General features: G+C 40.5%; 1 protein-coding gene across 3 annotated transcripts in view; it reads right to left on the reverse strand.

The window, feature by feature from the left end:
• Positions 1 to 25049, reverse strand: part of gramd4a (GRAM domain containing 4a) — a 45314-nt gene that overhangs the window by 3136 nt on the left and 17129 nt on the right. The window contains exons 1-16 of one of the 3 annotated variants that reach the window (XM_037981284.1): positions 16211 to 16986; positions 12533 to 12653; positions 11100 to 11161; positions 7744 to 7797; positions 7321 to 7459; positions 7027 to 7052; positions 6810 to 6901; positions 5503 to 5594; positions 5354 to 5402; positions 5197 to 5268; positions 5065 to 5108; positions 4836 to 4945; positions 2656 to 2810; positions 1558 to 1702; positions 1358 to 1451; positions 879 to 969 (exon numbers count right to left, since the gene is read on the reverse strand). In XM_037981284.1, the coding sequence (XP_037837212.1) occupies positions 879 to 969; positions 1358 to 1451; positions 1558 to 1702; positions 2656 to 2810; positions 4836 to 4945; positions 5065 to 5108; positions 5197 to 5268; positions 5354 to 5402; positions 5503 to 5594; positions 6810 to 6901; positions 7027 to 7052; positions 7321 to 7459; positions 7744 to 7797; positions 11100 to 11161; positions 12533 to 12653; positions 16211 to 16298 (1434 nt within the window). In that variant the 5' untranslated portion in view covers positions 16299 to 16986. Of the gene's footprint in view, positions 1 to 878; positions 970 to 1357; positions 1452 to 1557; positions 1703 to 2655; positions 2811 to 4835; positions 4946 to 5064; positions 5109 to 5196; positions 5269 to 5353; positions 5403 to 5502; positions 5595 to 6809; positions 6902 to 7026; positions 7053 to 7320; positions 7460 to 7743; positions 7798 to 11099; positions 11162 to 12532; positions 12654 to 16210; positions 16987 to 25049 lie in introns of those variants that run through there. The other 2 variants (XM_037981283.1, XM_017429937.3) reach the window with 2 other exon arrangements.

Raw genomic sequence — 25049 nt, forward strand, 5'->3', positions numbered from 1 at the left:
AAAAAAGTAAGAAATTAGATTATTTTTTCATATTTTTCAGAGAATAACTGACAACGTACGTAATTGGGGTATATCGTGATATATATCGTTATCGTGATATAGAAGTTTTTCATATCGCCCAGCACTACATCTTTGATATTTCTACTCCTCACAGCTTCACTGTTTGACCCGTCTCCCTCACGTTCACACACATGGATTGGGTCCTGCTCCGCTGTAAAACCACGTTTTTACCACGTCCGTCTCCTCGCTAAGGTTCAAACCGTCCTGATCTGGAGCAGGCCATTCATGCTTTTATCAGCTCCAGAATTGATCCCTGTAACGCTCATCACTTCGGTCTCCTTCAGATCGCAGCTGACTGACATCTCTAAACGTGAGCATGCCGCCTCCGTTCTGTCCTCTTTGCATCGACTTCCTGTCTGTTTTAGAATAGATTTTAAACTTTGATTGTTTGTTTTGAAGAGCACTCCAGGGCCTGATCCCACTCGTCTTTGAGCTGCTGAGTTTCTGAGTGCCTGGCAGGTCTCTTCGGTCCTCCAATCAGTTTTTATTGGAAGTCAGAACGTTGGCGATCGGGCGGGTTTTCTCAGTGGCAGCACCAAGCCTCTGGAACCAGCTCCACCACTGATCCAAGTCTTTTTAAACCAAATCTTAAAACTGATTTATTCCTGATTTGTAATCTTTTTGCCTGCTTTAATGGTTTTATGTTTTTCTACTGCTCTTAATTGTGAAGCACTTTGTTATTTTAACTAGTTGTGTGATTGGCTATATAAAGAAATGATTGATTGATTGATTGATTCTATCATCTTTCAGAGCAAACCTCCATCTGCTCCCTACCCTCCCTGTGTTCGTCTCATTCTGAGCAGAAAAGGGGCGTGTACCTTTTGGATGTCGGTGATGTCCATCAGCTTGATCACTTTGTTTTTCTTGGAGGAGCCAGATCTGGAGCTGGAGCTCTCAAAGCAGAGGTAACTGGCAGAGAAAGAAAACAAGCGGTTCAAACATCCGTCTCCCTGTTTTATTCTGAAGATCCGGTTTTAAAAGGAACTCCTTTTCTCCCGTCTGTGGCGGATTTGACGATCAAGCATGCAGAAGTAGTCGCACGCCGTTAAGTTTTCTACATTTTGTCTCGTTAAAACCATAAACTTTAAAGTATTTTTGACCTGTTAGACAAATACTACGTGAATAACTGTGAGGTGGAAGGAAAAGGATACGTGGTTTTCAAAATCTTTTACAAATACACAATAGAATATAGAAGTTTAAAGCATGGTTAAAATATAAAAGAATATCCCAAGCTTACTTTGATGTTTATGTTTGTAACGAGATCAAATGTGGAGACTGTAACGAGGTGTGGACGTACTTTTCTGTGACGTAAAGAACTCCGTTCCTGATGTAATCTGTGGGCATCTTCCGGTCTCTGTTTATCAGGCAACACCTCCAGCCATTTTCACACACTAGAAAAAAAAAAAAAAGAAAACAGAAAGAACTGAACTGTTACTGATGGCTGCACTGAAACCAGGTTTATTTTTTCATTTTTAGAGCTGTAATGTTCCCCCTCACCCGCCAGAGGGCGCTCCGACTCCGACAGGTTGAAGATCTCGTGAAAGACTCCCTTCTTGGTGCTGTGAGAGCGACCTGTCTCCTCCTCTCGGCTCACGCCGCAGGGGATGGTGGCGAGGCTGCTCCGCGACACCACCGGCTGAACCTGAGGGGGGGCGGGGCCAGATGGGACGGAGAAGAAACAGAAATACAAGATGACAGAAACACAAAAGGCCGTGAAGAAGACAAAAGGGGGGAAAAAAAGAGACAGAAAGGGAGAAACGGGTCACATCAGAACCTGAAACAGCTCCCCTAGTTTTATGTGCACGACTGAGTGCACGTCAATGCATCAGGCGCTCACTCAGCATCCGTAACAGGACAGAAAGACGACGCCCCCAAATAACTAGATTATATAAAAAGACTTCTCCAATTAAATACACTCTCGTTTACATCTGTTGTTCTACATTCAAGTCTACGGCAATCAACTCATAAAAACTAAGAGGGTTAATGAGGGTTTGTAAAAGGAAACAGCGGGGTTTAAATGAGCTAACGAGGAATTTAATTAACTACCCAGTAAACAAACTAAATCAGTGGATCAGAAATGTCTTTAGTGTTTGTAGGATTAAGTCACGCACACATCGTTACAACGTTAGGAGCTGACATTTTTGATCCGTTAACTAACAGGGGACACCCAAAGTGTCTCACACACACACAGACACACACTTTGAGGTGCGGGACACCTGGAAGCAGAAGGGAAACCAAACGGAGACACACCAGAAACCCCTACCTTCTCAACGCTGGACAGCTGAGAGAGACAAACGACAGAACACACCTGTGACACACACACACACACACACTCAAACACACACAGACAGCGAGTGGCTCGTTTGTGATGTTTTATTGAGAGGCGGGCTGACATTTCATGGCTTCATTGATCTTCTCTCTGCTATTCCGTATGAGGGGGCAGTTTGAGGCCGAGTGACGCGTGGGTGGGTCGATTCAACATGAAAGACCCCCTTCATCACATGATGTGAGCAAAGTGCGAGTCTTCTGTTAAACGGATATAAACGCAAGCTTGTGCTTCACCTTTAAAAAAGGAGGACGTTTGGGTGTGCTTACCCGCCGGGACAAAGTGGCGTTGGTCCTCTCTTTGAGCTGAGGGTCTGTGGGGAGGCTGTTCCACACGATGTGAGGAGTGTCGTATTTGTCCCGGAGCTTCGGGCAGCTCTTAAACAGGAAGTCTATGATAAAGAACTTGATGCCAGCGTACACACCTGTGAAGAGGCAGGAAATAAACAGGAAGAGGAAGAGTTTGCAAATTCTGTTAGCATTTTTAGAGCTCATCTTTTTCCCAAACTGTAAATCTCGCTGATCAAACCCGAGCTTCATACTGAAGAAGCTGAATTAAAATTACACTTGCTGACAACAAAAATGCTAAAAGCCTAAAAGGAGCGGTCCAGTTTGGACGTTTGTTCACATATAGACCAAAGATGGATATGTAAACGGTTCAATCTGCAAGGTTTTGGTACGCCTAGAGCTGGCACCAAAGTGGTGGCTTTACGAAAGGAGCGGTAGTGTTATCAGGGAGTTGCTGGAGCATTCAAAAGTCGGTCAAACTGTGAGTAAACGTCAGTAGAAAAGGAGGATGCCTCAAAGTTGCATTAAAACAGCACAACCAGCACTTGATGGAGTTTGATTTGTGGGTTTATATGATGCCAAAAGTCCGTATTCTGAAACTGGCTGGAATGTGGGGCGTACAGACACCGCCATGTTGGAACCAACGGCTAACTGACGACACTAACCAACGTTGTAAAGGCTCTGTTCCTTATGCAAGCATTACAGAACTCCATGACATCTGTGCCTGCCACCTGGACGCAGGTATTGGACTCTTTAGAACACTGGTGTCAAACTCAAGGCCCGCGGGCCAGATCCGGCCCTCTGTAACATTTCATCCGGCCCCCAAGATAATGTTTAGATTTCATTAGATCCGGTCCTCTAGTCTGGGACAGATCGAGTCTCTGATTCTTATTTTGCTTAAAAAAAAACAAAAAAAAAAACTCTTGACAGTGACTTAGAAGCCAACAATATAAAGTTTTAATTTCTGTTTGATCAGGTTTTTGTTGATGGCTTTTTTAAAAAATCGGTTTAATGTTAAAAACTTCATTTAAAAGCTGAGTGAGGCGTAAGAAATGACTGCTGATGATGAGCTTTTTGAAGTTTGATCTATTTGTCTGTGTTCATTAAAGTCTGTTTGCTCTAAATTCTGTATAATCTGTAACTGGGAAAAGGTCATTGATATTTCTATATAGATGATTTGACATAATACATCTAAAACCAAGGTTAATTTATGTAATTTTAATAAATATTGATTGGACCTTGGCTGGGACCAAATTTGTAATTTTAGCCCCCTGAGTCACTGGGTTTGACACCCCTGCTTTAGAACAAACCGTGTTAACCCATTTGTTGTCTTGACGACTGGCATCAGCAGGACTGCAGGTTACTGTCCTACATGTCGGCTCCCATTACCACCGGAGCCAGTGGAGTGGTTCTGTAACCACTTCTGTGGCTAACTACACTGGATCATGTTCAGCTACGAAGCTTGGTTTTGCATCACCATGAATGACCACCGTATGTGCCAAGTGGAGAGGAGCAGTCCTGTCAACGTTGTGGGGAGACACAGACCAGCAGTGGTCCTGGTGTCAGCCACAGGAAGGCTGCAGGTATCTGTATCAAGACCCGAGGGGGTGTCACACCTTACAGACATGGGACAGCAACGCGCCCGTTCTGCAGCTCGGTTAAATTCTGCAATACAGCCATGAGACCTTTCAACACGAAGAGCTTCATTTCATTTCCACCACTTTGTTTCTTTTTTTTTTTTTGTCATTTCCCAGCCGGACACCAGGTTTTAACAGCAAACTGAGCCACAAAACTACAATAAAAATATCACTTAAAGGCTAAAAGTAATGAAACTGTCGCTTTTGATGTAGTTGTTACAGGTTTTCCTTTCATTTACAGCAGAAATTCAGAAGGTAACAACCTGGTCAAACAGAAACTTTGTGTCAACAGTTTATTTTATGCTTGAAGCATCACGCAGGAACATCTGAGCCGACAATTATCCAGGGACGCCTTGTTTACAAGAAAAAAGTAGCTGCAGATATAATCAGACAAGCAAGCAAAGAGCTGCAGCTGCCTCTCACAGAGAGAGGCTGAATGAACCAGATCTAAATTCATTCAAGGTCCTACGGCAGTATGTACCAAACATGTGGACTGAAAAAAATAAGACTTTGTGTGTCTCTTACCAATTATAAAGCCTACTAGCTTGTACGGCAGCACGCAGGAAGAAATGAAAGCCACCCACAGGCAGATGTAAAGCTTCCTGGTGCTTTCAGGCTGCACCCACATGAACAGGCTGCAGCACAAACACACAGAGGAAGACACAAACAGAATATAAGTCAGGGTTTTAAATAATACATGCATTGCTGCAGACGTGATCTTAGGTGTAATGTAAAGAAACTTTTAAAAACTTGCTTTTTTATTTTCTCCAACACGTCAGACATCTTCCCAAAGAGGTTCTGCAGAGAGGATTGAAATGTTCAGTGAACCATCAGGATTTTCTCGTTTGTTAATGAATCGGACCCGTATTAAGAAACTTTCTTGCACCTGTGCTTTTTGTGCAACGTCAAGTACGAGCTGAAACTTCTCGGACACAGTCAAGTCTTCTTTAGGAGGCTCCTGTTTGAAAAAAAAAAATAAAGTCAAACCAGTCCATGTAACGTTATGAGCTCATTCTGGTCCAGAGAGTGGGGCGTTTCCTTACCATGGGTTCAGAAACCTCAGGCACAATGCTCCACTGAATCCTCCAGCCTCTGGCAAAAAGGAACAAGAGTTGAGATCAAATTCATCAACAAAACACTGATGTAATAAGATTAAACCCTTAAGCACAAGCTAAGTTAGAAGTCCTCTTACCTGGCGATGAGGTAATTTAAAGACAAGCGCAGGATGGCCAGGAAGAGGAACATTGGAATGACCCAACCATGCCAAGCAGCATTCATGTAGATCTGCGGTCGAAAGGAAACCCAGCATTTCAACGTCTGGTTTATTGGTCACTTTCAGCTCTATGAGCTGCGTTCAGCCTCAATGTCAGTAACGCTCGGAGAATCATTTAAGCTGTGAGACAACTTCTGATTTCTGAGAGACTGAGGCGACAAATTAAAGGTTCACGCATGTCGCCTGCTGTTTTAGTCAAAGTGTGTGTTGGGGATGACTCTCAGCTACTGTCACACACGACTTCGGCTCAATATCTGTAAAACAGACTGAGGTATCCCAATTTTTGTGTTGGCTAAGGTCGATTAACTGCGGCAGCCATCTTGAACTGGGTGAACTCCAAAGGTTAATGAGTTTTAAATATATAAATTATTACTTTCAGAGAGTTTTATTAAAGATCCACGCAGTGGTTGGTGGGATGTTTTGCTAATGAAGAGAGATTACTCCATTATTTAATGGCAAAGTTTCTGAAACGTTCTCAGAGTATGTGTTGGGGCTGATTCTCAGCTACTACCACACCATTTTAATTAGTTACAGCCGTTCTGCGACACGTATTTCTATCCTTATTAGAACGTTGTTTGACTTCCATTTATTTCTGTCGTCTAACCCTAAATCATTTCACAACTCAGCCCTAAACCCAACTCCTGACTAAAAATAAAGTTCTGCTGTATTAGAACCAGGATTTGATCCTGACAAAGTAGCTGATTAAACCAGAAAAGTTCATAAAAAGGCAACAAAGACCACACACAGAAGCGATGATGTTACTGGCCGCCTTTCATGGCGGCAGGTGATAATTAAACACCTTATTCTGTGTCAGAGATGAATGAGATTATTGGAGATTAATGTAAACACTAAAGCGGGATGACTTTTATATACGGAGATGGTTCTGGTGTCACCGGGTCATAAATCAAACGGCTGAACAGGGTCTGGTATAATCACCGGCTGCGGTCATTAATGAAGATTTAATTAGACCTTAACGGTTTTTGGCAGAGTTAATGTGACGTACAGCTGAAGCGCCGAAAAATGAACTTTGTCTTTTATTTCCTGTTCATACACCATTACTCAGAGACCGAATCATGTCAGAATAAACTCGTTTTACACATTCCTCCAAATAAAGATTCAGTAACACCGATCAGCATTTTGTAAATGCTCCCTATTTTCTGCTGATTTCAAAATAAAACAAAGGTGTAAAACAGCACAAGGCTGTGTGGAATGAGGTGTGAACTCACTATGAAGGCAATAGCTGAGGTGTACACTGAGTGCCAATTGGATAAGGCCGAGAGGTTCCTTAAGAAGTTAGTGACAGGCCTGGCTCCTCGCTCTGAAAGAAGGAATATTTGTAAATTTATGCAAAATACAGAAAAAAAAACAAACAAAAGAAAATGTGAGTTTTGTGATGACTAGTGTTATAACACCAGTGACTTCGCTTCAAGCGTGAGTACTCACTGAGTCGCCTCATGTTTTCTGTCAACCTGAAATGGAAACACAAAGTGAAGGTTCAGAAAAAGAGAAATGCAGATTTTGGAGTGGGAGGAAGAGGAGGTGTTGCTGCGGCCTTCGTAAGTCTGCCGTGACTCATGTTTCTTTACAGAGGAGGTGAAAGAAAAGCAGTGGGGGAAAATGAAAAAGCAAAGCTGGTTTAAAGATCATCTGGTGGCTAATTCGCGTTTTAAAAACCGCTGAGTAATTCCACGTCTCCCTGAACGAGAGAAGACTCAATCCCGAGGACGTCCCACTCACCTTTTAGCACTTAGAGGTTCCTCGGCCTCCACGGTACTCTCCTCCGGCTGGAAGCGGAAGTCTTCGATGTAAACGCCGAAGCGCTCGTACAGCCACTTCTGCAGCCGAGAACTCCACACCTCCTTCTGCTGTTTCTCTGCTGCACACAGCAAACGGATCGAGGTTAGGACGCCGACCGCTGACGGAGTCAAACGCCGACTTGGCTGTGGTTGGTGGCGATCAAAAATAATTCAATCCAGACATGTCTTTATTCACATCAATCTTTTCTTGGACAGAGAGCCTGTTGCTTTCAACTGATATCGTCACTGTGAAGTTTATATTTGCCATGAAGCGACAGAAAAATCTTTTCAAAGCGTCATGTTCGGAGGCTGGGCTCATCAAAAGAAGAAGAAGACGACAGAGGTCAAAAAGTCAAAACGTTACCTCCTACTGTTTGTTCTGTTGAGGCAAAAAGGGTGGTAGGAAAGCACATCAGCACTGAAATGAGACCATGACCACACTGAACGTTAATCTGCAGAACAATGACTGCAGCTGTTCAATAATCTGCTCTTCTCACACTGTATCACGGGGGAGTTAAAAAAAAGGCAAATGTTTCTTCTCTGGCAGATAATCCTCTAAGGTTACGCTGCTTTGAATTAAACATTTGCAACAAGCAGTGAAAAGTAACGTTACTTTAAAAATAACAGAACACCAGAGATTAAGTACTACAGGCACGATTACTTTCGGAATATAAATAAACTATAATAGAAAATACATAAAACTGCCTGTTAACTCTTGTGTTTTAGCTGATTCCATATTTAAATTTAATTTATTCGGAGAACTTGTAAATAAAAATGTTTAAAATCGGTTCTGAATGCAGCAAAAAGCTGTCACTTGTTCTCTCAGCCTTCTTAGTAATAAAATACTACAAGAACTATATTAAAATGATGCAATGTGTGTTTTTATTTAGGCAGCACAAGTAACAGTAAATTGTATTTTTGTTTTGAAATAAAAGTAAATTATGTGACGCATCTTTCAATCATTCTGGTAAATCCTGGTATTTTTGTTCAGGGTTAGCATCCAGTCAGAATCTGCTGCTTTATTATTTACATGAATTCAGATCGGAAGAGCGTCACATTCACAGATTTAAAGATTTACAAGACAGAATAATTTCCTTTTCGTAATGTCGCCGGTATTTAAGGAGCATAATTGAGAATTAAAACTAGTTTTATTAGCATGTGAAAGAATTCCACCAGTTTTTAATCGTAGCTTCCACTGACAGTAAAACCTTTCCACTCAGTTAAAAAACAAAAAACCCAGAAGCTTCGGCTGCTTTGATGCAACCCCTAAGAGCGGACCAATTACTGTGTTTGTGCCTGACATGCAGGACGGTTCCTCACAAAGAACCATCTGAGAACCAACCATCTGTCTGTCACCCCTTCACATGGAACACCTTCAAGTTCAGAGCCAGATGGAAAAAAATCCAACCCCTGCCAAACCCAGAGGGGAGGAAAGAGAAAACATTTTTCCTCAGAAAGCCCGCGGTGTCATTCTTTGCTGACTTCCTTCGGAGCCGACATCGCTGACTGCTGTCTGAACTAAATAAAGACGGCAGAGGAAGTTGGTCTGAACCTTTGAGCCTCGGCCACTGATGCTCAGATTGTCTCACAACCATCCAGTAATGATAATAATTCATCCATCTGTCTGGTTGCACATCACGAACAAGCAACAGCCCATAAATCATGAAGGTGTCTGTGCTGCTGCTGGACTAAATACTGCAGTTTTAGTTAAAGGAAAAAGGCAAATAATAAAAAAAAAGAAGTGCACAGAACATCAAACCAGCTACATATATATATATATATATATACATATATATATACATATATATATACATATATATATATATATATATATATATATATATATATATATATATATATATATATATATATATACATACATACATACACATACATACATACATACACACATATATATATATATATATATATAGAGAGAGAGAGAGAGAGAGCTTATCCCAGGGACAATTTTAGCAAGAAAATTAGTTTCTTTAATGGCTATTTCCTGATAAAAATGCTAAAATGAGTCTAATGTATAATGTAGAGCTGAATGCTAAATAAACATCACAACCTTAAGATGAGCTTGTGCTGCAAATTCCTTGAAAGACTGCTGGTTTCAACATGCATAAGTTTAAAACCTCCTCTAACTTTTTACATTTAGCTTCTAAGGAGACAGTCTAGTTAATGTTTTAAAAGTACTCGCTGCAAAGTATGAAATCACACATAAAATTGGTCGTCCTGAACTATAAGTTTAGGAGAAATTACTCCGGTAGTTTTCCAAATATATTTATGTGCAATCCTAAAATGAGGGTACACGCTCAATGTAAACAAAGTACTTTTATCTGCTTACTTTACTCAACAAGTCTGAGCATAAACATGGAATAATACATGAGGTGTCTGTAAAGTGATCTTGATCAATAGTTCTCCAGACGTTCTGAAGGTCTTTCAAAAGTTTTTTTCTTTTTCAGTCATTTTCTGTCCAGTTTTTGTACCAGTTCATGACAGCATGCTGTGCAGTGTGAGTTTTAAAGAGTGAAGAAAGAAAAACAAAAGGTATGTGCAGCAGAAAGAACAAAGTCGGGCTTTTTAGACCTGAGAGATTCACCTTCCTTCTGTTCATCATCGACCAAACGGCAAGTTTTCAGCTAACAGCTGGTTAGGAACCAGCACGTTGGTGTTAAACCATCTTATCTGTCTTATCTTTGGCATCTTTTATAAATTTGGCAAAACAAACTAAGCCTTTGAGACAGGCTGCTGGTATTAAAGTGTCTAAGAACCAAATATAAAACAAGTTCTTTGCCAACTTTGTTACCTGTTGGCACAAAACTGGTTCATCCCTTGAGTTGATTCACAAGTCAGAGTTAGGGATAAAAATATTCCCCTGAAAATGGTCAGGAACAGAATGACAGATTTGCTCAATAGAAGCAAAAATTAAAGAAATGAGGAATGATTTATCTTTTGCACAGTACTTTTTAATGCTAAAACTATCCTTATAACACATACAGAAGTGCACATTAGAAACCATTTCCACCAAGGTTTTCATCGATACCACATATAAATTTCCATTAAACAATCATGTGAGTATCAGCCCTGATCAATTTCTCTCATTATAAAACACATTGTCTTGTGCTTATTTGTAAACAAGTTAAAAATAACTAAATAAAGCCTGAAAATCCACTCCCACACACACCTCCAGTGGAAGCTAAGCTTTAGCTCGGACACATCTGCCCTACATGAAGTGATCTACAACCGTAACCCATTTTCTAAATTAGCTTTGGCTCTGCTCTTACCTCACCTTCCCTTTCAGTAAAGGACACACACACACACACACACAGAAGCAGCAGGGGTTACTGCCGGCCACACACAGCAGTCTGATAATTGTTGCACAAATCAGTTGCTTACAGATTTATTTAAAAACTACACACACTTACTTCTGTTGTGCACATTTAAAATAAAGTACAAACAGTTTCTCGTGCATCATTGCCGTTTACCTCGCTAACAGCACGCCGAAAACCCATCTAAGTGTGCATTTTAGTCGTCACGCACGCTGCTTTATGTCCTACAATAACCCACAAACGCTTCCGATGCACTCTGTTCTAATAGAGTGCTACACCGCAGACATCCTACAGCAAACACACACACTCTCTCTCAAAGGACATTGCATTCACCCACTTCCTGCCACTTTTTCCAGACTCGCCCACGTCCCCCTCGGCTGCTCACCTGTTCCATTGTTGGAGGGCGACTGCTGTTTTCGTGGGAGCTGTGGCGGAGAGTCCTCCAACCTGAGGGGGGGAAAAAAGAAAAAGTGGAAGATTTGTCATGTCATACTCTCACTTCTGTAGCTTTAGAGTCACATGAGGAACGGCTCGGGAAGTGCTCCACTCGATAAGCAGCAACTGTCACAACACAGAGACGCAGACTGGCGATTGATTCAAAGCAATTCCAGAATCAAGTCGACAAGCTTGCAGCAGATGACTGGGAAAAGATTGATGCCAAAAACAAAGCGGAAAAAAAAAGGAACACCTCCACTGAAACTGTGTGTGGCGTCTCAGAGTTCTCAGATCAGCCTCAAACAGCATTTGGACCCGTACAAATGGGTTAAATGATTAAATGAAACAATGCAAACAGAAACTTAAAAGAGCAAGTGGAAAATAGAAAAAGGATAATGAAGTCTGAAGAAGCACAAAAAGGTGTAAAAAGCTACAAAAAGGGAATTAAATTTCCTACAGATGTCCATCTATAGCTCACTTCACTGCTCAGACTCTTTTACTTTGCAGCCACTAAAACAAGCAATATATTTACATTATTTTATATAAATAAAAACAAATAAAACCACACATTCATCACAAATTCTAGCTTTGTATGTGAGAGCTATATATACACAGACATATATTGAACAATCTGGCTCCTGCAGTGAACTTTTAACCCCTTAAGGTTTGGATCAAGGCCTTCTGGTTCCTCGTCCTCATCTGAGAACATGAAAAGGACGGTGCGTTCTCCATCCATGGCTACAGACTGGAACAGTCCTCCAGAAGTCAAGATGGCAAGCTCTTCAGCGCTTTCAATCACAGCTGAAAACTCGCCTCTTTTCGAGATGCTTTTTATGTTTACTATTTCAGTTTTAGGTCTAGTTTTTATAATATTTAGTTTTGTTGTTTTATTTATTCATGCATGGTTCTGAAAAGGTACTATACAATTTTTATTTTTTCTTTCTAGTCGGATGTTGTTGACCAGAAATAGAGTGGAAAACAACCTCCCAGCTTATGAAACCCGACTCAGATTTCTTCAGCCCTCCTGCAGACATTCCTGAGGTCATGTTGCTGATAATCACTTGGCGATCACCGGTGGAACTTCCCGTTTCCAGAAAGGGGAGCCATCATCTGACCGTCCAGCCACAGACACGCACAGCTTCTGGATCACAGGCAACACGGACACATGCGTGACTCGTCTCTTCTTTTTAACTCTCCGTCCTTCTCCGTCAACACACACACACACCTCCTTGAGGAATTCCCTGCCTACCAAGCTGCCGACTCTATTTATAACAGAAACCTTGGACAGCACCAACACACGCCATCCAACCTGACCCAGGATGAACCCTGCAGAGCTGAAACGTTAGGAAGCGAGCGGTCGCCGTCTCCTGCCGTCCTCCTTACCTGGTTCGGAGCGCCTCGTTCATCTTCTGCTCCAGCTCCATCCTCTTGCTCCGCTCGCGATCCAGCTCCTGCCGCAGAGAATCCACGTTGGACTCTTCGCGCAGCTTCCTCAGCTCCTCCTCTGAAACGCAGAAAGGCCTGGAAGTCAGTAAAGTTCATTTATAAAAAAGGGAAATTTCGCACAGAATTGCGGACGTGACAGGTTTTGTTTCCCCTCTTGGTTTAACAGGACAGCATTTAAAAAAAAATGACCTGAATAAGTAATAAATATTCCATTACCACATATCCATCACCAGTGTCACATTCACCACTTCCTCCTCGTTGGTATGAACTGGTTTCAGGTATCTGGACTTTCTGAACCTGGACTGCAACATCAGCACAGTTTCCTCTCTGCCTTTTGTCCCCGACTAAAGCGACCCATTAATATTAGAGGAGGGCTGAGAAAAGCTTTTCAGTCCCTGCATGCATGCAGGTGCACAAATACGTGTTAAATCCCTCCTTGATGTGTACAAATATTAAACCATTACCAAACAGTAGCACGAACTGTGCCACTGAACTGTTCTAACCTCTTCTTTTTAAGACCGTAACTCATGTGACGGTGAAAACCTTGGTTAAGGTTTTTATTAAAAGAAGAATTCAGCTGCTGGTGTCCCTTCGTCACCCAGTCTCATAACTTTCTCTTGTTCGGTCCATTAATGCTAATAAAACATTTACTGTCTGACCCTCCTGCGGCGGAGGGATTTGACCCTGGATAGTCTTTCTGTAGACATTTACTCCAGGTAACGTGTCATGTATCTGACAAATGTTTTTCAGTTTAGCATTTCTGGTAAGAAAAGGGAGCTGAGGGAAAACATTCAACGGTGTTTTCTGAAAGTCTCTTGAGAGAGAGAAAAAAAAATGAAACAATAATGGGGTGTAATCAATCCTCCGTTTTGTTTTTGTAACATGACTCCGATCGCACTTTCAACCTTTCAGGACCGTTTCCCATCTGCTAACCTCGAGAATGAGAATACAGACAAAACAATTACAGCTGCGGCCTCTAAACCCACGAAATAACAAAACCAATAAGCCAATCAGAGCACACAAACAGCCTCAACAACCATTAGAGTTATTTTATTCAACATTACTCGCCACTGAAAGGCAAAACGCTGGGTTTTGTTTGTTAAATTGTCTCAGGAACCAGGAACCATTAGGCGGATTTTGATGAATCTCTGAGAAAGTAATCACTTGAATGGACATCAACAGCTAATTAACTTTTGGAGTCAACTTGAATCAACCTTAGAAAGCACAGAAATGGCTGCGGCTCAGTCAGCTACAGGAAATGAGCTAAAATTTGGACTTTTAGTAGCTGAGAGTCATCCACAACATATTACAAACACAAACAGATTGTGCAATATCTTCATTTAAATACTGCCATTAACTACTTGGAGTCAACTCTGTTAGTACAATTTGTCACGGACCACTGGACAGATTTTAATGAAACTACAGCTAAATACCTTTTTGAGTCAATCCATTTCAAGATGGCCACAAATTACTTTAGCTCGCACAAAATTGGCTATAATTCAGTCAGTTTTACAGATATTGTGCTAAAACAAGGAGTGTTAAAAGTCTAGAGTAAGATATTTGCTTAAAACTAACTTTTCGAGTCAGTCCTCATTCTCAATCTCAGGAACCACTGGATGGTATTTTTCCCCACTCTTATTTATAAATTTTTAACATTTTACCTCAGCATTGAACAAACACACCCCACCCGCCACTAAACTAATGAAAGACAAACAGCAGAGGATTAAAAAAAGTTAAGCTAAAATTAATAATTAAGAAATAAAAGACATTACACCACGTCACTGTGGTGCTCAGTTCAGAATAAACTGACAATCTGGACCTTTACCATCAGATTATTTAAAGATTACAGCCATACCAGCAAAAGTTAGCCTGAGTTTTCTTAGTTTAGGAACATAAAGGACCTTCCTATCCCAGCTCGTATATTAAGTTTTAGCCTCCTGGCCAGCAGAGTTGTAAATGCATTAAAGCCCTTTTTAGCAGGAGAGAGAGCAAATGAAGCAGGCAAGGCAGTTACCACTGGATGGATTTTAACAAAGCTTTCGAGAAATAATCACGAGTACCACCTCTACAACAGATTACCATTTGGAGCAAACCCAGTTCAAGGTGGTTGCCACACAGTTTGCAGGAGAGCTTGTGTCAGAATGCGCCTTCCGTCATTTTTAACGTTTGACCAAAACGGATACAACTCCATTTCTCAAAAAGCATACTTTATTTAGATTTCTGGGGTCATCTCAAGACTCCTACTTGTGCTTTCTTAACTCCGACTTTGGAAACAACACATTTAGAGTGTAAACAAGAAGGCCGGTCAGAAGTTAACATGCTCTAAGCAGCTTAAAGTTTGTTAGACTGCCCCCCGAGCCACAAGTTTCACAGAGAAATTTAAACCTATTAGGCCAACTGCCAGCTGCAATGCATCCTGGTTAGTGTAGGCAGGACAGGTTGATCATGTTATGCAAAATACAAAGCTGGACAGCGACAATATTTAAAACCAAAGCTATATTTTGATGACTTGATGGTTAATGCTTCCTGTCGATGTCATGCAGCAGAAACAAAAGGCCACTCTTGTTGTGCAACAAGGCTTTTTACTCTTAAATAAAGCCCTGCTTTTAAGCAGCTAAAGACTAAAAACTCTACACACTTCAATTTCAGGGGATGGATGTAAGAGAATGCAGTGGAATTATCCTTTCTACCAGCAGACTTTAGCAGATACCACAGTAGAAATAGGGCAGCCAGCGTTCGGTACAACACAAGGTGACACGATGTGCTATTTGTGTCAGACAGAGACAGATCTAGTGCAATCATGCCCCTGATCCGGAGAGGCCTTCTACATCGGAAACCATATTAATAAATCTGTCGATACACTCGTTCTGCTTCTAAAATCGGACTGCTGTCAGCTATTTCAGGTTCTCATCATGAGTTAACTGATCACAGCGCGTCTTTGACCAACGGGAAGGCTCTAACTAGACCATTTATCTGTAACACAGAATACGGATCAGCTAAATGTCAAGGCAAGAGATGTCACTTTTAATAACTGTGACCTTATCTAATGTTCCGGTTGAATTTATACATTTAAAAAAAAGCTTTGAAAGAAAAAACGTCAACGAGATATGACCTAATTCTTAATGAGGGGTTTGGAAAACAGAAGGACAAAAAGAAAATTATGATTCAATTTTGGCCAAAGAGCAATAACATTTCTGAGCAAAAATTTCTGTTAATCTCTGCCGTTTGCTTTTTTTTCTTCTTATTATGGTCTAAATTAAATTATGACAGTTCAATGATAACCATACATCACAACTTTGCATAAATTCTAAGAGGAAAAACATACATAAGGGAGCGTGAACTCATTTGTTGTCTTTAAAACTTAATGCACAACACAGAATACATGAGGTGCAAAATATGAGTTTAATAATAAGACCAGCGCAACTAAACCGGACTTCTATAGTCAGGGTCCAGATAGGTTTGAGTTATCAACTTTAAACTAATCTGTTGACGATAAACATTCGGCAGCATACAAGTCAAAAACAGAAAAGTTTGTACTCTGTTATCAGATTATGGTTTTACAAAAGTCTTAACATTTTGCTCAAAAGTTCCTGATTTTGAAGTTGACCAACTTACTAAGGTTGAGGTTACTTTTATGGCTTTTAATCCTATCAACCGCCCCGCTGAAGAGCAGCTCGAAGCTGTCCAAGGTGCAGTCGTCCATCTTGCACGTGCCACCGCGTCTCTGCAGTCGTCCCGTTCCTGGGGTTCCTCCGCAGGAACGGGACGGCAGGGTGGCCGCCTTGGTTTTCTCCTGAAACCGAGCCACGGCTTCAGGGCGTTCCGTTCTTTCTGCCACAATAAAAAAAAAAAACTTCAAAAAAAAAATCCTTCAAACTCCAAGATGCAGCCCGCGTTCCAGGGACACAGAGAGGGCAGTGGCTGCGGGGCAGGTTCATGCAGGCAAATTTAGCGCCAGCAACACAACAAGCTCTTGTGACAGTTCTCCACGCAGAGTGATGGTCAGTGGTGGGAAGAGAAGGAGGGCAGCGGAGGGAGCGAGAGGTGGGGCTTTGCTGGGTGTCCAGCACACTAAAAGGGTCGGGAATCTGAGATTTCTAACACGCAAGACTCGGCACTGAAACATAAATTACACCTGTTCATGTTTCAGAACAGTTTTAAAAGAACAGAAATAAATTCAGCTTGTGTGTTGTTGGTTTTTATAAAGATCCAAACAAACAATCGGCTGAGCGTGCCGTGTTATTTGACGCAACAATCTGCTTTCTTTTGAGTATGCTAAGACTTTTAAGACCTGAAAGAAAAAGTACAGCACGGGGTTTTTTTTTTCAGATCCAGGCCGGAGACAATGGCTCCTTTCATTAATGAGCGGTGGGGCCACGGGGGGAGAAAATCCGTTGCTTCTCGTTGGCCCCCTCGTTGTTTAAAACCACAACAATGCTGGCCAAAAACACGAGCCGACTTGGACAAAGAGGAGGGTTAAGTTTTCGGGACTTCAGCTGATCTGCAGATCGACGCAATCCAAGGCACCGACCAATCACAGACTGCATGAGGACAAAGAGGAGCGGTGGAGCAAACAACAACTCCACCAACAAGAAGCTCGACGTTACCGTCAACCTTTGATACTGAGGATCATTTTATTTTCATTCTGAGACAGCAGTTCAAACATCTCATCATAGTTTTAAAATATAATGAAGGAAAAATTCCTTTTTCCTGGAATAGTGAGGGGAAAAAAGTTATAAAACAATGCATCACAGACTAAAATAAAATGTCTCATGTCTCATGTTGACCGTTGGACCAAACAATCAAAAGCTACAATTTAATCTCGCTCAGACTGATTGTCCACCGATCATTATTGGTTGTTCTGATAATTTAATCAGCTGGCGCTACAAAGTCCAATCAGATAAGCTGACTGTTCATTTCTTTAAAACAGGGCTGCGGTGTTATCTACTAAAATCCATCACACTGACTCATAAAACTAACCTGACCGCAGAGGATTTTATTTGCACTCCTGCGCACAAGATCAGTTGATCATGTTACTGACACGGGAATTTGACCTTAATGAACACAAAAACAGCTATAATTTTGTTTTGTTTTTTTACATATATTGAGCTACATTTTGGTGTGGTGGTAGCTTTGAGTTGTTTAAAACCTTTAGGAGACGAGGCAGAGAGCAATATGCATTCCTTCAAGGAACGCCACTTTAATTTCTTTATACTTTGCTTCCAATTGAGATGGAATTTCTTGTAATCCTTTAGCGGCCCTCGGCCTTTTTGAACATCCATCAAAGCATTTTTTTGGACTTTGGCTCCTTTTACCACTCGTTTTCACTCCAGTGTCTAGTCACTTATTTCCAGAGGAATTTTTTTGTATTTATTTTTGCTAAACCACTAAACTTTGACCAGTGAGTCATTCATCGGGTATAAAAAGGCTCCTAAATTTCCAGCGTAGTACCAACACTGAATCTGTAAAAAAATACATTATACTTAGAAAAAGATGCATCTCTCAGGACCTGTCAGCTCTTCGTTGGGTTTCTTTTGTTCTTAAAGACGTGACTCTTACAAATGATTTTAGTTTTAAGGCCTGACATCTTTCTTTTGTCCCCCATTTTCTTTATTTTTTAAGCACTAAATGATCAGATAGAAGGACTGGACAGAAAGTTTATAAAGAGTTACATGTGCTGACAGCTCAAGTTAATCCTGAAGACATTGGAAAGTCGTGTTTACAAACTGTTCCAGTAAAGGAAGTTGTAAACTGTGCTTTATTACTCTGAAATAAATCTGTTTGGGTGTAAACATTAAAATGAATGCAAATTGGATAAAAACACTAAGAAGAAAGTTTTATTTTCCTGCTACAGAGACAAAGCAGAAACCTGCAAAATGATTTTATTTTCAGTAGTTCAGTCTGGGGCTGGTGTGATGTAAGAGCAATGTGAAGCACATGGTTGATATCAAACATGCAGTCCTGTTAAAAAATTTTAAAAAAAAAGCTTCAAACAGCATCTGTGATCATCAGAGCTTCATTTCAGCAGTTATTAGTCAGCTACAATAATCCTGATCAGAACATTGCAGACAATTTGTGCTTGAACTAAACTCAGAAAAGACTTCCCTCTCTTGCTTTTACATTCCTCCACCCTTTAACGTCTTTATCAAAAGCTCAAACTTCCCTGTTGTCTCTGAAATAAGCCTCTTTCTTCTGTCCGTCTCCACTGACCGGACTGAGGGCAGCAAAGTACGTCTGCCTGCTCTCTAGATGGTTGTTTTTGTTGCTCGGAGTTCATGTCCAAGGCTCAAATATAATAGATATTGAGGTGGACGACATTCTACAAGCCAGTGTTCTGTCAGTAGGCAGGATACCATCATGTATCCTGGACTTTAGAACATCAGATAACTGGTTCAGACTAAATTCAAAAGCCTCAAAGCAGGAGTGGATGATTTATTAATCGTATTCCATCTATTACATGCTGGTTCTCCTGCAATATGTTAAACAACTACTGAGAACATTTCAGTCTTTTAGCCGTCTGCATCTAATTAGAGTTTAGCTTTTCCCATGCACTTCTAATGCATCACAGCTCACTTTGTCTCGCATCCAGAAAACGCCAACAGATAGCTTGATTTTAAAATATCTGGTTTAGTGTAGACCTGCCTCAGGGTCAATGAGTGACGCGTCTATTTCAAGTTGTTTTTTTTTTTCATTTAAGAAAAGTACATACGTATTTGTAGATGATAGGCACTTGAACAGGTTATGCACTGCGCTTAGTGGCCACTCTGCCCCCTTCAGTGATGACTCATTTGTATCCGAGCTTAAACGCAGCTAAATTGGTGGCAGCGAACGTGACGTCAGCAGACGCCGAGGGAACATCAGCTCCGTTTTACAGGACCTTCCCTTTCACGAACGCTCAATTATAGAAACTTCTGTCTGAACTGTGAACATCCCCTCCGTGTCGATGACCACTTCCTGCAGATGAGAGTTCACCTCTGAGAGAAGACGTCGTTTCCTTAACGGGCTTCATTGTAATGCAGCATGTTCCGAAGCTGCTTATTAAGAATGAATCATCTTCACAGAACAAGTAATGAATGACGAGGCAGAGCGCTGCAGAATCCACTTGTATAATTAAAGCTGAACGGACGACCTAATTATTCCCCTTTCCCCCAATAAACTGCTGCAGATTTACAAATGACGAAAAACCTACTGCTACATCATTTCAAACTAAACAAACAGAGGACAAATTCTTTGCTTTTTTAAATTGAAACCCACCGTACAGCACAAGACTGTGTTGCAGAAGTGATACTGTGTTTGAATTTATAATGAATGCTTTTTCAAACTGTGAAGTTACCATTTTGTGGGTTGAATTGTATATTGTATAAAACCAAAGGCCATAACTTCCTGTGTCATTTTCAGAGCTGCCACAAAAAAGAAAAGAAAAAGTAAATAACAGTTTTTGGCATCAAGGCTGTCTTTAAAACAAACAAGAAGAAACATTTTTAATCAACTACAGTGGAAAACGTTTTTCTTTTATCTCTCACAGGAGCTGAATAACTTCCAGTGTGTCGTGTTTACTGTGAAGTTAATTAGTTGATTAAATGCCAAGAAAAATCAAACATGCAGAACCATCATGTAGTTTGTACAAACCTAAATCGTCTTAAGAGGCCAAGTCATGCAATTTTAAAGGGATAGTTTGGATAATTTCCAGTGGGAAAGCCGTGAGTAATTAATGTCTTCACCAAAAAGCTCAGAAACAAGACAACTGGATTTCTTTTCTGTTAGTTTAAGATGTTTCTTTTCTCATCGGAGGAGCGTTTTCAGGCCTCATCCACACAAAAACTGCTATTTAGGAGACCGTAATGGTGTTTTCCAAAACTGGGTTCCAGAATGAGAAAACCTTTAAAATGCCACAGCTGCGTTCTCGTGTGGACAACCTAAACACAACCTTTTGAAAACTATGACATCATAGGCTCACCTCCTGCCTAACCTACAACCCAAAGAGGTTGTAGGTTAGGCTTATTTTCTCCCTTAGAGGTTAAAATAAACCCCACCTTTCTTCATTTATAAAACTATTACAGAAATGCATAAAGTGGTGGAGTTTTAATAGAGAACTAGATGGCACCAGAAAAAGGAGAAAAAAACAATAAATGACTGCATTACAGAGCTAATTCCTGTCTGATTCCATTAACTTTCACTCTGGCTGTACATGTTCTTCTGCCTGGTGTTTTTAGTAGGGCAGCGGCTGGTACACCGTATCGATCAGCCGGACTCTGTCGAGCTCGAAGCCCGTTCCCCCAGCGCCGACCTTCAATACGCGACCCCACACACAGCAACACACAGTTCTTTCCAGCATCATGGATCTAATAGTGGCAAAGCCAATAAACCCCCAAATAGGGGAAAGCCTGCGTTGTGCGCAGTTCAATATGAGATTACAGTGTGAAAGAGATGGATGGATGAAAAAAAAAAAAAAAAGAAAGGCCAATGCATTTGTTTCTTCAATATGAAATATCCTGTTATAAATAAGTAGTGATGTCAACATGTCATGATTAAAAGGCAGGATAAGAAAAATGGGAGGAGATAAGAAGAATAGCTGAGTAAAGAGAAAGATGAAGGAGCAAAACAAGATTTAACACGTAATATATAATATCATAACATGAGGTTATTTCCACTGGTACATAACAGCCATGGTACCAGCAGGAAGGTCAGTTCAGACAGAACGGAGCCGAGCCGTCCCTCTGCTTTTACACCAATTTATATAACAACCTCCGAGCTGAGAACAGCACGCGCACACAAGCACACCATTTCACCGAAATTACTCTAAACATAATGACTCAGTTCCTAACCTGCGTCGATCAAACTGGAATCTATGCGTGCTTTTCGTTTTCTGGGCAGAACAACAAAATTATAAACGAAGGCAAGCAAGTCTGTTGTCGTGCACAATCCAGGCACTCGCTTCGATTTAAAACTTCTCAGACGTAACTTTAATTTAAATTGTTTTGGAAGTGATAAAAATAGGTACGAAAATCTGCAATCTTTATAAAGGTTATGCATCACAATGTTGCACATTTACTTAGAGGAAAACTGCTGTGTTTGGAATAACCATTTCTATACAAAGAGGAAACAGCTTTTTTATGAGCTTTGTGAAACAAAAAAACATGAAAAATAAATTGACAAATGTGCTTTGCATTGTTAGACATGAACGTAAACTAGCAGTGTTTTTTGGCTCAAAGTAGGCAATTCGATTCCAATTATGCAACACTGATGTTAAAATGTAGCAATCTTAGCATTTTGTTGCAGCTTGCAAAATTGTAAAAATGCAAAGCAACGAAAGCAAACATGTTTAAACATCAAAAAAAGGATCAATTCTGGATATTGCTGATCATTTGTCGCCACTGACAGCACATATGTAGCTACAATTTATAGATAAATGTAAAAAAATAATAAATATTTATGTGAAACAACCCTGTTTAAGCTTTAATAAATAAAAAGACCTTTTGATAATTGTTTCAAAGTCAGCGTGATGGAAACTTCAGTATGTTACAGCATATTATGCCTTCATTTTTCTATTAATTTTTAATTGCGCGTGAATATTAAACAGCCTTTTTCCACATAAACGTCTTTGTCTCTTCACTTTAACAGACTGATAATTCCTTAATGTTACACGGATGAGAAAAAAATGTGGTAAATATGCAAACAAATGCATTTGTTGGATAACAAATGTCCTTTAAATGACTCTGGTTAGTATGTAATGGGGTTTAAAGCAGTGTGAAAAGAAGGGAATAAAAAAAGCTGCAAAGTAGAAAGAGAAGAAACTGATGCGACAGTAGCTGTCAAACTCCCACCGCATTTGGTCGCAAATTACAGTTTTCTCAGAATCCACCCGTAAATTATTGCCAATGCTAAAAGGAAACGGTCATTTTCGCCAGCAAGCAGCATCTGCAGAGGAAACTCTTCTTCTTGAGAAGGAGGAAGACATTACACTTGTGTTTGTTGCAGCGTGGGCCCCAGTTTTATTTTCGGCATCAGCCAGATAAATGGAGAGAAAATACTCCCACCTTCAGCTCAACCCGAGAGTGGAGAAAATAACGAGGCAAACCAAATACTCAGATAAACAAATCTCACAAAACAATCAGACAATCATCTTTAAAACCATGAAGTCCAAATGAAATAAAACTAAATCAGAGCTTCATCACAGCTGAACAACTTGAACTTGATGCTTACAATCTCACGAGTCAACATGACGCGATGCTAATAGCGTTAGCTTTTTAAGGCAGTTTTCAATAGTAAGTTAGCATCTATGCTAATTCCTGGTCAGAAGCCTGTGATTCCTAGGGTTCTTAAAAATATATATAAATCTGTTTATTATGTAAAATACTGTAAGGCATAATTCTTTTAGTTAAGATAATCAAAATGCATCAGTAATTGTTTTATAGCTACAATTAAGGCAGGGATTGAAAAGATTAAATTAAATCTTTAATTGTCAGTTTACATTTTCCAAACATTTCGGATATGGAGCAGCAATTACAGAACTCAGATAGCAAAAGAATAATTTACGTTGCCTAATAATTGTGGATTTCTTCAGTCCTGACATTGGTCTTACTCTTCCCAGACAGCTCCATTATGTCCAACTTCATACACAAACTTAACTTTTCATTTAAAACATGAGCATTGACAGAAAACAATAACTTTGAGATAGCAAACTGGGATCAATGGACTATATATATATAAAATTAAAACAAATGGAGCTTTTTGGAGTATAGTGTACTACCTTTGCTCCTATTACACAACGCAAATACGTAACATTCTGCTAAAAGGAATGTTTTGTTTTACTGTGTTAATCTCTTTAGCTTCCATTAATATAAGCACTTAAATCTGCATTCATTTGTTCCCGGTGCATAACTGAGACAATGACGTACAGCCACATATGTAGCAGGATTAACAACAAGCACTCTCCATTATTTACTGTGCAATAACACACAGAACAGCTGACAGGAGCGCAAAGGAGAGGCAGAAATAGACGCAGAGTACCGAGAGCAAAACGCTCAAAAAGCACAGGACTCCATTAGGTGCCAAATGACTGTCATGCTTCAGAGTTCCCTGAAGAACAATTACTTCATCCAGAGACGAGATGAGAGAAAGATTTAACAAGCAATGAAATGAACGGAGGGTGACCACGATCCCCCTTCGCTCGTCGACACAGCTTCCAACTCGCGGTGCGTTTAAAACAGCTGTGAGAATGTCAACAGAAGAAGAACTGGAAAGCAGGACAGGAGAGGAAGGTTTTCAGAATCTGAAGAAGCAGCCGAGTTAGACGATGGAAGACGAAACGGGCGACCCGAGGCTCAAATTTTGCTTTTATTGAAAAAAAAAGTTGTGAAATAAAAAACAAGGAAGCAAAGGAAGGGCAAACAGGAAGGGAATGAAATGAGCGCTCACCAGCGAGCACCCTGACAGTGCAACAATGAAGCTTTTAGCTCAGTCAGAGGCATTGTGTGAGCCAACATGGCCTGAGGTATAACCTTTCACATACAGACACTTTTACTGTGGCTCACGTTCTCTGTAAAATATACACACAGGAAATAAGGAGGTGGGAGGAGACAGTTCACAGTTCATTACACGCCACAGGACTGTAATAAAATGCTAAAAAAAGACCTCTTAATAAACACCAAGATGCACAAACATTATCCAAAGGTCATCATGTTTTCGCTCTGTTCTACACAAGCCCTAAAAATGTCCCCAAGCATCTCTGTAACTGAGCCATACCTCAACCTACACCCACTTCTCCTATCATTAATTAGACTTATGGCAGTAACGACTGAAGAGTTTTCATCCCACCCTGAAGCTACACTCAGCATTTAAAGTACGCCACGATGGGTCCATTATTTCGCTGAGTCACCATTTCTGAGACCAGGAGTCTCCTTGATGATGTGAAAGAGGGGAAGGGAGGAGAAAAAAAAAATCCTCTTAATTCGTGGTTTATATAATATTTTTTAAGCTTTCTCCTTTTACTGACTTTACAAATGGAGGGTTTGGTCACAGAGCTGGTGCTGATATCAGTCCTGAATGCAAATGTTACAGTCCAGAAACTGAAACTAAAAATAGGCTGGTAGCGACAACAGGGATATTACGCAAAGCCAACCTTACACCAGCATTTTTTTTTATTTTATTTTTTTTTAAATCCCAGAGGCACAAGGGTGGTTGGATCGTGACTGGATCAACCCTGCGCTCTATAGGCAGAACAAACAGCCTACAGACTGAAGTTGACCCTAAATAATGTAATTTAACCATAAAACATATCCATCATGCTTTAAAGTCTTGGTTTAAGGTCTACTTTCAGAGTGGCTAATATTCAGGTTTTCATCCAAGTTCGAAGTAAAACTGGCTTATTTCTGTGAACTGGTTTGAAGCAAACAAACTATGGAGCAAGTTTGTCATTAGCAGGCAGCTATGTAGACTAAATATCACACTGGTG

Source organism: Kryptolebias marmoratus, linkage group LG18 (genome assembly GCF_001649575.2).
Source record: "Kryptolebias marmoratus isolate JLee-2015 linkage group LG18, ASM164957v2, whole genome shotgun sequence".
NCBI lineage: Eukaryota > Metazoa > Chordata > Actinopteri > Cyprinodontiformes > Rivulidae > Kryptolebias > Kryptolebias marmoratus.